This window comes from Centroberyx affinis, unplaced genomic scaffold (assembly GCF_046629955.1).
Source record: "Centroberyx affinis isolate AG114_WGS23_722 - 3 ecotype Tasmania unplaced genomic scaffold, CSIRO-AGI_Caff_v1 ptg004640l_1, whole genome shotgun sequence".
NCBI lineage: Eukaryota > Metazoa > Chordata > Actinopteri > Beryciformes > Berycidae > Centroberyx > Centroberyx affinis.
In genome coordinates this window covers 58,608-75,680 of record NW_027282241.1, presented here as the reverse complement: position 1 = coordinate 75,680, position 17,073 = coordinate 58,608, and the positions used below count along the sequence as shown (strand labels likewise).

The window sequence follows — 17,073 nt, the reverse complement described above, 5'->3', positions numbered from 1 at the left end:
CTGAACACGCGCCGCTCTGTCTGGGCACGATGCGCTGTTAGTCCGGGGGAGTCCAGCGCGTCGCTACGCCCTCCGGACTCCGAACAGAAGTCCCACTGATTATATGGCCAGCAGGCCTCAAAGGCACATCCTATTTACACCTGCTGGCCAAACATGGGTGGAACGCACGTAGGCTCTACAGACACACACACACACACACACACACTGCATACACACATGCATACCTGCACACACACACTGCAAACACATATGTGTAGGTAAATGCACACATGTACAGTCCGTCTGCATACAGATGCATACTCACAAACTTCACCACATAGACGCGTGCTTACATGCTTGCACACGTACACACATGGGTACTTACTCTCTCTCTGTCACACACACACACACATACACACACACACACACACACACACATAGGCACACATACAAACAGAGCAGATCTGTTTGCGGTGCCTGTAGTGATGAAGGTAGCCGCTGTACAGGCTGAAGAGAGAACTATTTACTGTGTGTTTTTTCACCCTTAGGTTCCAGAGGAAGGTAAAAACAAACTAAATGCTGAGTTTGTTCCTCTGGCTTGGAGGTTTTACTTAATATTTAACTGCTCTAGGGAAAGACGTTTCTGGAAAAAGTCAGAAAATCACAGAAAATTATTTGGGTAACTGATTATCATCATGTGGTCCTATTGACTCCTACATGGAGTCTCCAGTACTGGTGTTTAGAGAGGAATAAGATCCACTCACTATCTATCTGTCAGAATCTCTTATAGTCGTTTTTCACACTAGGAGAGTAATGTCACAGAGGCAGAGGATTCCACATTTTATTTGGTACAGTATAAGTTCACATCAGGGATTTGGGATCAGAACAAAGTCACACCCATGTGTATGTACAACATTACACATATTTTGGTTTATTTGTTAAAAGATCATTCAGCACTACAGTTTGCTGTAGAATCACAAACACTGGCACAGACACACACATACAAATTCTCCCTCTAGCTCTCTGATTCACTCTCTTTCTCACACACCCACACACACACACACACACACACACACACACACACACTGACAAAGGTAATGCAAGTTATTGATGGTATTGATGACACATTATCTGCCAACGTGATACTTGTCTTGCTTTTCGTGTGTGGGTATATGTGGATTTCCTCCACGTAATCCCTCAAATGTTGCCATCACGTTGGAATGTGAGCATATTGTCTAGTGTGTGTTGAAGTATGTGTGTGTGTGTGTGTGTGTGTGTGTGTGTGTGTGTGTCAATATGATCATATCTGTGTTTGTATGTGTGTGTGTGTGTGTTGTGTCAGTGTTCGCGTTGTTCTGTGAGAGGTCAGATGCGGACACATGAGTATCTGCTCTCACACTTAAAGCACGTCTTGACCTAAAAAGGTCATGGTCAACATTTGACTCCTCCTCCTCCTCCTCCTCCTCTTCCTCCTATCTCATCATCTTTACTGCTTTCACAGCTTTTTTCCTAAAATGGCGTCATTTCTCAAGTTTTACGAAGTACATTTCCGTTGTTAGGACCCTGTCACATGAACCCCCAGACACAAACCTTTGCAAGATGTCTGAGGGTCGTCCGGGAAAAATCACCCTTTTCTGTGTTCTCGCATGCAGCTCACTCTCAAATCAATCATAGTTATTTGATATGTAGCTCATAATTTAGCAATTAATTAAATTAACCAATCAACAAACAAGCTGGTCGATTGATCAATCAATCAATCAAACAATCAATCCAATAGTTGTCTGCTCCGTGTAAATTAGTCACAGATCCTGCTGTTGAGTGTTGTGTTGAGAATATTTACAGTGAGAAACTCATCATACAGCAAACATTGAATCTTACAATATCATGATTCTCACATCAGATTGTGCCAAAAGTCACAAACATGAGGTCACAAAAAAAACCCAACCTGCACAAATGGGTGTGCTTCTTTTGCAACATCGGATGGCCCAGAGGGGTGGAGTTATCCACTGTTCCAGAGGCTACACTTGCCAGCATAGCCAATTTATTGTCATGCTGTGGACCTGTGAAGGTCTTACTGTAAGGTTGCCTTGCCACATGTCGGCTGCAGACGTGGGTTGACGTAGCGTTTGTTTTTAATACTTAAGGTGCGCTGGATTTAAATGCTTAGCACAGAAGAAGTGACTGAAGACTCCCAAAAGTGCATGAGTGCTAACTATTTCAACCCAGGTCTGTTGCAATGACTTTACTTTAACTTGGATTTCTATTCATCATCAGATGGAACAGCACGATCAATTCAGCATGTCTAACACTGTGTTGGTGTCTTAGCATACGATGTAAGAGACAGTCAGTTTCACCAGTCAGAAACACACAGATGTAGTCATTAGAGTCTAAAACTAAAAAATAAAATAAAAATAAAACACTAAGAAACACACAGATCTAGAAAAATAGCCTAAAAATATAGTAAAAATCTATGTAACAATGTGCTTGACTTCAGAGAATCCAGCTGCAATCCAAAACACTATCTTTTGGGCTGTTTTGGACTTTCAGTGTCACTCTAAGGCCTTCCCACTCCCCATGGCTGGTACATTGCTGTTCAATAATGCGTCTTCTCTTTCCCTCGCTTATGAAGGAACCTGCAGTGCTGGCAACTGATTGCTGGAGAATTATGACTTGTGCATTGAGACAAAACTTCCAAATACCGGATCATAGCTATAAATTAAAAGCTATAAATTAAAAATTCATACAAACTGCCCTCAAAAGGCACAGGGTGACACTCAAAGATCCAAAACGTCAGTCAGTCAGACTATCGCTGTCTAAATGTGCTTTAGTGTTTGTATATACACGGAAGGGAATGCTATCTTTTTGGTTGGGCATTGGCATTGGTGTCCATGTTTCTTTACAAGAGGGGTCCTTTGTGGCTCTCTGTATGTCCTTTCAGTCCCGCTCAGAGCAGCTTCCTCTGTGACTGTTGACTGCTTACCCCTTTATTTCGGCTCCTGATGGACCTTTTGTGTAGCCTGTTACTGGTGGCGCCGGCTGACGGGAGAAGAGACACAAATTGATGACATCATCTCGCCATGAATGGCCGAAAGACATAAATTACACTAGCAGTGAGTGGTGTGAATAAAGAAAAAACCCATTTCAAAAGCTGCCATGGGCTCTTACTGCATTTAATGTTGAAATGTCAGCTCTAGTATACAGTGTGTGTACCAAATATTAGGACTGCCTCACTAATACTGATACTAATACACAATACTAATATTAATACTAATACTAATACACTAATACTAATTGTTTTGCTTTCTTTTCTTCCTCCCCTTCATAGTTAAGTGCATTAAAAACGCAATAATGGATCAAAATTTCATCTGGATTTATTTCATGGAGAGAGTAGATGTGCCTAATATTTAGTTATTTATTAGTTATTTTGATATTTTGTCCACTTGGCCTAATATTTTGATTTTGATTGTTCTACTACAATGAGCTTTCTTACACACTGTTTTTTTAAATTTTCTTTTACAATACAAGCATTTTTAAAATATGGATAGAAAATCTGTTCCAGTATTTCTCTTAAAAACTCACCTTCTATACACTCCACTTGCGGCTCCTCCCATTGTCCGTTTGGCATGCAGCGTATGACAGGTAGGTGGCGCTGTGTGTAGCCTGCGTCACACTGGTAGCGGACGATAGAGTTGGCGGGGTAGCGCTCTCTGCTGCCGCCCATCGGCCTGGCGTGTTCCACATCAGGAGGCGTTTGGCACATGACTGACGGAGAAGACAGGGAACAGATAGAAACAGAAATAATAAATAAACAATCAGCCGCTTTGGTAATCCACATTAATTCTATGGACCCTGACCCTTGACCCTACCAGGTCCGCTCTTGCAGGTGAAGGGCAGGTGGTAGTTGCAGGGCACGTCGTTCCACTGTCCGCCCTCGTGCCAGATCATCACCACACAGTCCTCCCCGGAGTTGAAGTAGTTGTCTGGCTGGTTGGGCCTCCAGTTCTCAAAGGACTGAGCGGATCACAATTGATTTTAGAAGAAGAATAAAAACAATCAGTGAATGAGTGTGATCGATTTCAGGTGACTTAAAGCTTCTTTTGGCATATACAGCGGTAGCCATTGTAGAGGCACAGCTTAATGCATTTATTGCATTAAGCGGTGCAGAATAGTTGCATTTATTGCAACTATTCTGCATTAGCACTACAGCCTAAAATAGTACGCAATAGTAAAGCAAAAGTAGATAGTTGTTAAGCAAGTATGTAAATTAAAAAGGGGCAATTCTATAATGACTGCATCTGTAGAGCCAGAACAATTTTGAAACATTAGGTTTAGTTTAGTTTAATTTAGTTTAGTTTAGTACCTGTACTCCTGATTACATAACTGAAAAGTCTATCAATTCCAGCCAGACTCACCAGTGGACTGCCATCTGTCCAGCGGAACTCATTCTGCATTTCTCTGTCGTTGAGTCCAATCCACTGGTAGTCCTGAGCATTGGCTGCCATGCAAAGAGAAAGACAGAGGATCTTTGAAACAAATGAAACGTCATCCCCCTGTTGACCCCATAGGCAAGATAACAAGAATACATCAGTAACAAGATGTATAATCCTTTAATCTTTAATTGTAGCATCCCCATCAGGCCAATCAGTACAGATTTGAACGCATCGCATCAGTATAGATTTGTACGCAAATTTCGGGTAAATCAGGTATATGGTGTAAGAGTTAGAGCCTTTCAAAATTAGAAATTTTGACATTTAATTATAGCGCCCTCATTAAGCCAATTAGTGTCAAGTAACAATTAGTGGTGTTTTTAAACACCAGAACACAGTGACAAAATGCATCATCTCTCTAAGTTTTGTCAAAATCAGACCAGTGATGTAGCAGTTATGGCCTTTCAAAGTTCTAAATTTTGCCTTTTAATTATAGCGCCCCCACCAGGCCAATCAGTGTATTTCTTTCATACATTTCCTCGTAGTATTGCAAGCCAATATTAAAATACAGTAAATGCAGAGCGACTTGGTATATGATTTGTCACACGATACATGCATGTGAGCATGCACACACTCAAACACCTTTGCCTTCGATCACCCACCCACCCACCCTCACACACACACACACACACACACACACACACACACACACACACACACACACACACACAGCAGGCTACTCACAGTTGACAAACTGCTGCTCCTCCTGGGAGGTGATGCTGACCAGGTGGGCGTTGAGCTCCCGGCAGCGCAGCTCGGCCTCGGACCAGGTGTCCCTCTCCGCAAAGTGGAGGTAACAGCTGCCCATGAACTCCAACCAGCCCTCCGCACAGCCCTCCACCGCTGCACACACACACACACACACACACATACAGTATATACACATAGAGTGGACAATGGTGAGACCAATTCACACTGGTCCTGCTCCAATATCTGGTGACACATTATATATACACACTACAAAATGAATCAGATGAAAGATGGAATTTCTACTTTGGAATTTAGACAATTTTTTCTAACTCATATACTGTAGTTACGCATGCATATACTGTAGTGTTGAATTGATTTATATTCCACCTTCCTAGGTAGAAAAAAGTGAGCTTACAGTAATTTCCAAAAGCTATATATCCAAACATTACCTCAAGCTCATCATTAAATTTCTCTAGAAATATAGAGGATCCAGTCTGTTAAGGTGACATAATTTTACCTACCATCCTTCAGCTTTTATTTTTAAATTGTTTTAATTTCATGCTGTTTGCAAGATTAGGTGTCACTTCTCAAAAGATTGTGGATATCTCATTTTAGAACAAAACTCATATTTACCAGTCTATCAACAAATCGAGTTAGACTGCAACACCACTACTATGCTTCATGAAAAGCCACATGCTGTGTGTTGTGGTGGGACGGTGACTCACGTGTCGTGCAGTCTTCTCCTGTGAAGCCGTGAGGACACTGACACACGGCGAGCTCATCCTGCACAGAGCAGGATCCTGCACCACAGGGGTTTGGATCACAGGGGTCTGAGGAGGCTGCAGGCAGAGAGAAAGAGGTGGGGGAGTTCATTTAATGAGTGTTTTTGTATTCACCGTTAATCAGTGGTGCTGTATCATCATGACAGACCGGAGAACTAAGACTCTAATCAGTGATGGCATACTGATGTGGTAAGTAAGTACCACATCACACTCCTGCTACTACCTGTCTAAAAAAACGTTCTATATCCTCTTATTCTATTTATTTTCCCCACACTTTGCTCTTACGTTATCGTTCTATAGTCAAAGGAATATTGTAAAGGCACTAAGGACATTTTTGGTTTTGTAATTTTTGGTGATATAGGAATCTAAGCTCATTGTAAGTCACTGAATGGGAGAAAGACCTTTGGATTTATATGGTATTTGTTTGACTTTTCTACTCTTATTTCACGTAATTTGTTTTATTTTAGAATGCTAAACCAGATGTTTTTAGATGCAAACCAGAGTTGAACCAGGCAATATATCCTTATCCCCAGAAAATAATCGTAGCTACGGTGAAAATCACATTTTCCATGTTTGCTGGTTAATTTTCAATGGAGGTGTAGATTAGTTTGAAACGAAGGAGTGGAATACATCACTCTTTTGATTTTAAACAGCTTTATTATATTTAGTAATATACACTGTCTTAGGGTCTGGCTATGAGATATTATAATCTTGAAATTCAACAGCATTATCCCTTTAAAAGCCCTGCAAATAATGAGCATGGTGAGTTTTGTTGTCATAGGATAGAATATGATATCAGCGTGTTTAACATCTAACATCTAAGTCACATACCTTCCACTACTGCAGGTGGCTCCACAACAGCAGGGGTCGCTAGTGAGACAGAAGGTGCTGTGGTTGGGCTTGTGTAAGCCGCTGCTGCAGCTGTTACATAGATCTCCTCTGTAGGCCCTGCTCGTCCTTCCTGTTCCGGCTCCACCTCCAGCTCCTCCTCAAGACCTGACTGGCCGAGGCTGGCAATGTATTCTGGGTAAGTGAGTGTTGTTCCAGGGGGCAGGGCTACAGAAAGCCCCTCAGAGGTCGGTTCTCCGTGAGGGGCTCCGCTGCCTGAGGAATACTGGAATCGGTCCAAAGTGCTGCTGGATTCACCGTGGATCCCTGAACCACTTCCCTCCCCGCTCACCTCCACCACCCCCCGGCCCTGCTCAGGGTGACGGACCGATGGCCGCACGGTCACCTCCATCATCTCATCATCGGTAAGATAGATGACGTCGCCACGCCGTTGGAACGTGTCCCCAGAGGCAGAGCCGCTGCCTGACACACCGGACGGAAAACCACTGGGAAAGCCGCTGGGGAATCCTGATCCAAAGGGACGATAGCCGGACACCTCCTGCTCACCAGAGGGTTTGTCTGTTAGGTCAACAAGACCGTGGTCGACAAACGAGATGCTGGGAAATCCTGAACCAGAGGCGCTGCTACTACCGTCCCTACTGATGAAACCACTGGTCCCTGACCCAGAGATACCTGATCCCGAGAAAGCCCCACTGCTATCAATGCCTCCTTGGCTAAACTCCTGCTCAATGGGTCTCTGGTGGGTTTTAGACAGATCCACCATCTCCCTATCCACCATAATGATAAATGAGTCCTCACCACTAGCACTACCACTCCCACTGGCAGAGCCTAATCCTGAGGGCAAGCCACTGAAGCCAGGGTGTTGTCCATCCACCCCCTCCCCAGACCCAGATCCAGAAGCGCTAGCCCCAGACCCAAGTTCTCCATGAGGGTAGGTGACGGCACTCCCCTCCCCTGCCTCCTGGGGACCTCCAGAGGCAGATCCCTGTCTGGACAGGACGTCCCCACCACTGCTGAAGGTGACGTGGAAGCCTGATCCAGAGGAATCAACATCAGTACCGGACACCCCTGATACGTCCCCACTGGGACCTTCCATGACGCCACTACCGCTGGCTGAGTGCTCATCTGGACCAGAGCCATCCACAGGGACTGGAGGTAAAATGGGGCTTACTGGGGGAGCACAATCAGAGAATGGACAAGAATACATCAGAATTAGCATGATTTTGGTCACTTAACCACAGAAAATAAATATTCATTTAGATGATTGTAAGCCATGCAATAGTGAATTAAAAGCAACAACACCTCTGTAATAGCAAAACCACAGTCTCCACACAGTTCATTCGCACAATTCTAAGATTTAGAAACAATTTCCATTTGTCTTACCAGTGGGAGCGACTTGGTCAGTTGAGACGGTTGTCTTGTTGATAACTTCCTCCACCATCACAGTTATATTCACACTGGTTTCATTTTCAGTGTAAACTACAGGAGTTTCAGCTGAAGAAACACAAAACAAGATAAGAGCATTGTCAAGCTTCCAACAAGGACCTGTGTATTTAGAAATGTGTATTTACAACAATAAACTACCCAAGAGAACAGTTTTCATTCACACAGTCATCTAGAAACCAAATCTAGAAACCATTTCCATGCAGCTGTCTTACCAGTAGGAGCAACTTGGTCAGTTTTGATGATTGTCTTGTTGATAAATTCCTCCAGCAGTGTCGTCAAATCCACGCTGGTTTCATTTTCAACATGAACAACAGGAGTTTCAGCTGAAGAAACACAAAACCAGATAGTAGAATTGTCAAGACAAACAAAGTCTTCAGAATTATGGAGTGTAATTCAGATGGAAATTTATTGTGTCAGCTAGTGTCTTAGTGATTACAGAGACTGTCCCAACAGATGGTCACAGGTTTGATTCCCTCAACAGCCAGTGTGTGTACATTAACAACCATGCATCCTGCTGAAGTGTCCTGCAGCAAGGCACTGAAACCCCCGCCTGCTCATTCATTGTAAGAAAATGTATTTCAACTTTGCACGTTGGCGGCTCCAAATGGCAGCGAGAGGTAACTGGCAAATTTGAACTTCCCAGAAATTCCCAGAAATCATGTAACATGACGTCAGTAAACTGTGATCGCTTTATACCAAATACATGAGAGAGGCAAAAGATCTTATGTTTATGAGTCCAGCTTTCTTTGGACAGAGTACTCGCTTGCTGCTGTTTAGGGAACAGTTTGTAATTAGCAAGTTTCAATTCGACACTTCTTGTGGGCAGAGAAGTGTCCATACCCAACTCCAAAATTTACTTTGCGCAAATCAGCCAAATGTACAGAATTTTGATTAGGGGGGATGGGACACTCTTCTCTATTGCAGCCCCACTTTATGATTTTGGCTGAGATGGGTGTATTTTTACATAAAACTCTCACCTGGTGCAGCTTTAAATTATAAATCTAATCACACCTAACCCTTTCCTACCTTTGAAACAGTAGGCGTCGTAGCGTGAGTGCTCGTCGGGGAAGCCCGTCTGGTTGGGGTAGGCGTAGATGATGTGCACCCCGGTCCGGCCCCCTCCGCAGTGGGACCTGGGGCTGGTGATGGGGTAGCGGACGCTGCGGTCCTTCAGCCAGCCTGGACGGCACTTGTCCAGGCCTTGGTTCCAGGCGGCGTACAGCTGGCCGGTGGTGGCCAGGGTGGTGTTGAGTTTCTGACAGTGCTGCACGGCCTCCTCGAAGGAGAAGCTGTCGTAGTCGCTGGTGAAAAAGACCTCGCCTGGGAGAAGGACAGAGGCGTTTAGAAGAGGAGCACTCCACTGATGTGTTGTGCACAGATTAATGCAAAAAACTGAGTTCAAATGTATGAGAATTTAAACAGAAACGATTGGATATATGATATGGGGTTCACAATTCGATGCAACCACGATACGATGTAATAAATAAAAGTTCAATGGCGAAACAAGTGATGAATGAAGTATGACTTGATTTCTGTTTATTTCTGAGCCAGTCCTCTTTTGCCCTACTTCTTGTTGATAAACATGAACCTACCATTTGAGCCTATCATGTGAACTCTTGTAACTTGACAGTAAATGTAAATTCAGGTCATTTGAATGCCTCAGGCTGTGAGTGTGTCCATGCTCCTCACCTCGGAGGCGGTCCACGTAACAGAAGACATCATAGCGTTCGCTGGCCGGTCTCAGGCCGTAGGATCTGACCCCTGGGAGATGTTCCAGGTTTCCTGCACAGTTGTCTCTGGGCGACACGATGGGGTACCTGGGCATGGAGCAGGATGTTGGTATGTTAAGGCTTTGACATAATGTCCCTCCAAAAATATGAACATTTTCTGCCCAGTGTTGTAGGAACTTGCAGTTTTGATCAGCTGCAAATTTACAACAGGAAATCTCCTACTTTTAAAAAAAAAAATAACGAAGAATAAAAGACGAATAATCGTCTTTAAGATTATTCAATATTATTTTATCATCATTATTTTGCAATTTTATCGCAATTTTACAATCGCAATAAATAGCTTATTCCAAGAATATCTAATTTTTAGTAAAAGGCCAATATCAGCCTGAGACATGGGCAAATGGATATATAGAGTGTTCAATGTAGATTGTCAGTGTTCAATTCGGGGATTTCGGATTGGGATCCATTTTTTTCTTGAAAAAATTACATGCAAAGTTAGAATAGAAATTATATACAAAGTTATTACATATTTTTCAGAATTTAAAAAAATATATTTTGCTAACATGGTGTGGATGTTGCGTTATCCTCGCTTCAAAGAGCCATGAAAAGCTGGAATGCTAAGCTAAGTATGGTTAGTGATTTTTTATTTTTACAAAGCCCATCAGAATCCACCTCAACAAATAAAGAAATGCATAATAGAAGTAAAAACAATCATTATTTGCGTTGCACATTCATTCTCACGTTACACTAAAAGAGGGCGGGACCCGGAATCCCATATTTGGGCTGAAAAATGATGTCAGACTGGAGAGGACAGCTGGTCTCACCTGACGGTCTGGTCTCTGAGCCAGCCGGCGTCACAGTGGTGCAGGCCTTTCTCATAGGCGGCCTGCAGCTGCTGGGGGCTGGCAATCACCGCTCCAATACTCTGACAGGCCAGCTGGGCCTCCAGGAAGGTCAGGGAGTACCGGCCGGCGATGGCCCGGTAGTGGAACACCACACCTGGGGAGGGAGGAGGAGGAGGAGGAGCAGGGGGGAGGGAGGAAGGCAAGGGGAGAGAGAGAGAGAGAGAGGGAGAAGGGAGGAGGAAGGAAAAGGAAGGAAATGAAGAAGAAAAGGAGGAGGAGCAGGGACAGGGAGGAAGACAAGGGGGGGAGAGAGAGAGGGAGGAGGAGGGCAGAAAATGAAGGAAATGAGGAAGGAAAGATGGAGGAGAAGCAGGGAGAGGGAGGAAGACAGGGGAGAGAGAGGGAGAAGGGAGGAGGAGGAAGGAAAAGGAAGGAAATGAGAAAGGGTGAAGGATAGATGGTAGGAAGGAAGGAAGGAAGGAAGGATATAGAGAAAGAACAAATGTTAAATAAAGAGAGGATTATTGTAAAAGATGGAACGATGGCTTGATTTATTACCCATCTATCCCTGCTGGACTTGATAACGACGTAAAAGATGATCAAAAAGATGATTCTGAATTAGGTGAGCTAATTCAGAATCATCTTTTAATTTACTTTTTAAATCATACTTTTATAGACTTGCTTTTATGTAATTTCCTTTGTGATCATGCTCTCTTTAATCTTGTGTTGGTTCTCAAGTCTTTCTGTAACCTCATTTTATTTTACAGGGTTATTCATTTATTTTCCTTTTAACCTACTTTCTCTTGATCATGTTCCCTGTTCCCTATCTCTCCTATTATGCATTTTACTATTTTTATGCCTTCCTGTACTGTTCCTGCACTTTCTAAGTTCAGTTCATAAGGATTATACTGTATCTAACCTAAGTCTTTGTCAATTGGGAAAGTGCAGTATCTATTTTTTTACCATTTTATTTTATTTATGTAACCTTTATTTTACCAGGTAGTCTTTGAGAACAAATTTCTGTGATAGTGAAAGTGACAAAGTGACAAAGTGACAAGTGACAAAGATAACACAATGAAATTTAAATGAAATGAAATAAACATAAAACCTACAAAGTGACACATAATGTAGTGTGATAAATAAATGACAATGTAAAATAACCTGTAGTACCAATTTGTAATGTGGATATAATTACATCAAGTAAATAATCAACCTACCTGTAGCAGCCATGGCAGTATCCATGTCTGTCACGCTGGGTGGGCGGGGCAGGGGGGCAAGGGTGGCCACCTCTCCGTAGGCCTCCTCGCCCTTGGGCGTGGTGGTGAGGCGGGGGCCCGCCGGCCCGGGGGTTATGGGTATGATATCTGGGAAAGGCGTAGTCAGTGAAGGCACGGCACCCGTATCCTCTCCAGCTGTTTGGGAGACATGATGGCATGATTGCTTTATGTAAAATCCCTTGAGTTGCTTGATATTGTTGACATTTAGACTTTTAGACATTAAGACTTAACGTTGTGGCATGTTGATGCTTCCATTCAGGGGCACTACCTTGGCAGCAATAGATGTAACAAATATTTCCATGTTACTAGAATGATTATGTACGACAGAAAAGTGCAAATTAAAGAAATAAGAGCTATCATAATGGAAAAATCCACCCTAATCCACCCTATAACCCTTGATAGCAGAATATTTTTCAGATATCTAAAACATCAACAGTAAACATCGGGTGTTGATTGAGTGAGGGCTTCTTTCTAGAGCCGCCATTTTGCACTGACATTCAACAATCATACAGGGAGAAATCCATCATAGAAGAGGAAGAGAGACCAATTTATCCACTGACAGTAGCCTCAATAGACCAGAATGCAATGCAGACACAAGACATGTTGTGTTTTGAGTAAGGGGTGTGACTTGCTTTTCCTTTCTTTCTTGCTCTTATATTGCTATTGCTATCGCTATTCCTCCCTCCACTGACACATATAACCTACAGCTGAATTCCAGGGGGTTGGCGACAGGCATTCTGGGAACTGTAGGAAAACAGTAACTGAAGTAGAAGACGAGGCAGGTTGAGGGAAAGTGGGTACAATAAAAAAGTAAACTACAACATGAAATAACTACTGGAATGAATTAATTAAACATCACAGATTGATGACATGCAACAGTTAAAGTATCGGTGGTTGGATTTTCCCCTTAAGTCCCCCTGATGGATTCACCTTGGAAGCAGACAGCGTCGTAGCGAGAGTCTGGGTAGGGGTATCCGGTCTGGTTGGGGAACAGGTAGACGGTTCTCACTCCCAGAAGCCCCCCTCCACACTGAGGCCTGGCGATGTTGATGGGGTAGCGCACACTCCTGTCTGCCAGCCAGCCGGCGTTACACACGTCCATGCCGGCCTTCCAGGCCAGGTAAAGCTCTCCGGTGGTGGCGAGCCGGGCGCCCAGCTTGGTACACTGGTCTCCTGCTTCGTAGAAGGAGAACTTCTCCACGGACATGGAGTAGAAGACTCTGCCTGGGAGGAGAGAGCAGAGAGGGAGTGAGACACGACAGACACAGAATAAATACAGTTTCTATCCACCGGACACATGGCAGGGTTTGACTGGGTTGATATTGGCCTTTTATTAAATATTGAATATCGTCATGTCATCCACCACTGATGATGGAGGTTCCTCCCTGTCCACAGCTATATAAAAACCTGCAATGAAATTGTCTTTGTACATTGTTCAGTTATGTTTTTATGTTTTAAAAAGCTGCTAAGTTTCAGTGGAGAGTTTTAGTGTCACATTGTATCTAAATGCTATTTCAAAGGCTTTTCCACCCTGACAAGAATAAAATCGGTGCAAACAATGAATCCTTTTTTTTTGGCATCAGTACAAACATATTGGTATTGGTATCAGCCATCAAAACCCATATCAGTCAAACCCTAACACTAGCCCAAAATTTATGAGCCCCTTTCACTATTTCAACAGTAAACAAGACTTTGCCAACAAAGCTTTTAGAATAGCAGAATTCCTCCTCCAAATCATGGTTGGTTACCTGACAAAGTGGCTGCAAGAGTAGACAAACTTACCAGTCTAAATTTTCCTGCTTTTAGCTGATGAATGGTGATAATTTCCCACCCTGAATAACAGGCACAACTCTTGATCATAACCAAGTTTGTTTACCCGATCTATTTGATCTAATAGTATTTGTAAGTAGTTTTCATGGTTTGTTTTAGCCCACTCTAGCTGGGGTTTCCCAATAACATAGTATGTAATGGAGTGTACTGGAGTACCTGTCATCTTCTCAGCGAAGCAGTACACATCGTAGGTCTCGTTGACGTCTCTTATTCCATAGGTTCTCACACCGGGGAACTCCTCCTTGTCTCCAAAGCAACCATCCCGCGGCTCATGGATGGGATACCTTGAGAGGAAGAAAGAGATGTCAATCAACAGATGGACTTAACAGATATAATAGAAAACCATTGAAGCTCTGACGATACTACACACAGTAAAAGAAACAATTTTCATACTGACCTATCATGTAACAACTTGCCTTCTGCCTCAAGGTTCTGTGATTATTTATGATGATAAAGCAAAACCTAAAAGTCTCCACTTCTGAGCCTTTATTGGCAAACTTTTAGTCTTTACTAGCCCCTTATTTTCCAGGCTTTCCAATATTGCATGGCTTTTGAAAATAATAGTCAAGATGGACTCCTACCTAACGGTCTGATCAGACAGCCATCCAGCGTCACACTGGTGGTATCCGTCATCGTAAGCCGCCTGGAGCTGAGCTGGAGTGGCGATGGAGGCGCTGTTCTGGACACAGGCTGCCTTGGCCTTCTCAAACGTCAGGGTGTAGCGGGTGGAGATGGCTCTGTAGTGAAACACAATACCTGGGAGAAAGAGAGATACAGAACTGTAATGTTTGCATGGAATACCTTTCTAGTCCTTATGCCAGATCAGTTTCTAAGCACTCTGGTGAAACTGGTCAGTGAGGAAAATATAGGAGATGATGAGTTAAATATTGGACTCTTGGACCCACAGTGCAATTGTTTGGCTACATTAGGCTGCACAAGCTTTTTGGAGGAATTTGATGGACATTTTCTGCTTTTTTTTGGAGCCCCATTAACTTCACTGGTGTGAAAGAAGGCTGAGATGGAACTTCAAAGACTAACTTGCTGTGTGTTTGGTGGTCCTACAAACTTCAGTGAAGTTTGGACTGACATGGTGGTGAGTAGATTTTTGGTGTGAACTATTCCTTTAAGCTATTTTGATCTTGAAGGGCAGTATAGCAGTATTCATTAACTTAAATAAATGAAATGAGTTGAGCTGATGTTCCTGTGGCGTACCCTGAACCTGGATGTCCACAGAGTCGTAGTTGTCCTCGATGCCGTGCATCACCTCGCAGCGGTAGGTGCCTGAATCCTTGGACCTCAGCTCTGTCATCTCCATGGTGGCGTCGGTGGGCACCAGCGGGTAGTTGACCATGGTCACCCTGTCCAGATACTCTGTCTCCACGTGAACTTTGCCCTCTGACGCCACCAGGATCAGGGTGACCTTCTGCTTGGTGACGTAGGTCCATTTGATGCGGTGGGAGAGCGGGGCGACGGTCGGGGCTCCGGGGTCGTTGACGGTGTTGTCCTGGAAGTAGCACGGCACCACCACCTTGCTGCCCAGCAGCGGGCGGAGGGGCATCTCCACTGGGATGCTGACGCTCAACGTGCCATCTAAGTCTGGAGTGAGGACAAGTAGAGGTAAGTTTGTTAGTGGGCTTTTTTGTTATATATATAAGATAGTAGAATATATCAGCAGGTTGTTCAATGGACGCTTTGGCCAAATCAGTCAGGGTCTTGTGAGCTGGGCTTTGTGGCATAGACTTCTTGATAAAGATCTATGAAATCAGCTTCAAGGACCCCAAAAACCTCCTTAACATATGACTGCAAGATCATCTTTGTGTAAAAAAAAAAAAAAAAAGAAATTAACAGCAATAATGAGAAGGAATCATGCTTCTTGTCTCATTGACACGTGTATTTTTGAAATGATACAATGGGGCTTTCATAGGTTTCAAGTGCAGATGTAATTTTCTACAGTCAGTGGAGGACTTACCATCATGGTCTTCAAATGATATCGTTGCGGTGATGAAGGGCAGGAACACACACAGTAGAAGAAGGGGTGTCATCGTTACCTGGAGACCAGAAAATATCCAAAACCGTCAACACTGGAATCAACTTTGTGTGAATTACAGACTCTATTCTATGACGGGGCAGCCTCACACAAAATGACGTAAGGGACAGACAGAGCTTGAACCCATTGGAAGTCCTTTTCATGTTTTCCAGACATACTGTACCAATATATTAGAGTGATATTTGGCCTTTTCAAGTCTGACGTTGCCAACTGATCACAAATTTGCCAAAATCAACACAGCCAAAGAATATATAGAGTAAGTATAAGTGTATTAAACTGTAGAAGCTATAAATATATAATTTCTCTTTACCAGAAATGCACATTTCTGTGAGTGAACAGTGAAATAAATGTCAGAAAGCGGTTTGAATGAGTGGTTTGATTTTTTAACTAGAGTTCTCTAACTCTGTATGCCACTTTGTTTCTTCCTAACTCCTGTAAGCCTACATTCATATTCCATGTTATTCAGGATACACAGTGCATTTGGTGTGCAGGGTTATTACGTCACCGCCGTCGGCTTACATGGAAATAGGACGTCAAGAGTCTCTAATGCCGTTTGGAAATACCATACATGCTCACTGAGGAATGAAAGCCCCTCTGTCTGTTGGCACAGGAAATGTCTTTAGTGCTTAAATAGGTTCACAGGCAGAAGGAGAAGTATGATTCATTCATCTTGAATGCTTTTCCATTTGTTAAAAACTAATGAAGACGGGAAATATGAAATGAGGAGTTTTTTCCAGCTTACTAAGATAACGGTCCTTTCACAGTCTGCTGTACTGTAAAATGTGTGTGTCTGCCTGTTTGTGTGTGCAGTATGTCTGCATAATGTATACGTCTCTCTTTCTCTCTCTCTCTCTTTCTCTCTATATATATTTATAGCTTCTGTGCATGCATGTAAACACAATCTGCCGCTGTCAAACTGTTTTCAATCTCACCATAACACACAAGTCTATTTGCCACCAATGTTTACTGCTAGGATAAGACAGAATTGCCAATATATTGGGCCAATATTGGGCCTTTTATTTCATATATAGGATATTGGCCAACGTTTTTTCTTTGCACATTTGATTTTGCTGTATTTCAATATGTTTTCTGTAAATTAATGCTTCATTTA

The 17,073-nt window shown here is 43.2% G+C and overlaps 1 protein-coding gene across 1 annotated transcript; it reads right to left on the bottom strand.

Annotated features, from left to right (window-relative positions):
* Positions 1-812: 812 nt before the first annotated feature.
* acanb (aggrecan b) lies at positions 813-15,957 on the bottom strand. Its single transcript, XM_071544715.1, has 18 exons — positions 15,885-15,957; positions 15,128-15,511; positions 14,497-14,671; positions 14,072-14,199; positions 13,016-13,309; positions 12,026-12,220; positions 10,788-10,962; positions 9,923-10,050; positions 9,260-9,553; positions 8,446-8,556; positions 8,171-8,281; positions 6,770-7,957; positions 5,882-5,995; positions 5,151-5,309; positions 4,392-4,474; positions 3,846-3,990; positions 3,559-3,741; positions 813-3,015 (listed from the first exon to the last, which is right to left on the bottom strand). The coding sequence occupies exons 1-18, from the start codon at positions 15,955-15,957 to the stop codon at positions 2,924-2,926; spliced, it is 4,032 nt and encodes a 1,343-aa protein (XP_071400816.1). The 3' UTR covers positions 813-2,923.
* Between the last annotated feature and the right edge of the window lie 1,116 nt (positions 15,958-17,073).

Coding starts and splice junctions, on each gene's coding strand:
- acanb (XM_071544715.1), bottom strand. CDS start 15,957: ATGACACCCCTTCTTCTACTGTGTGTGTTCCTGCCCTTCATCACCGCA. Junction 10,963..12,025: donor TACTGCCATGGCTGCTACAG/GTAGGTTGATTA, acceptor CTCCCTCCCCAG/GTGTGGTGTTCCACTACCGG. Junction 8,282..8,445: donor TGACCAAGTTGCTCCTACTG/GTAAGACAGCTG, acceptor GTGTTTCTTCAG/CTGAAACTCCTGTAGTTTAC.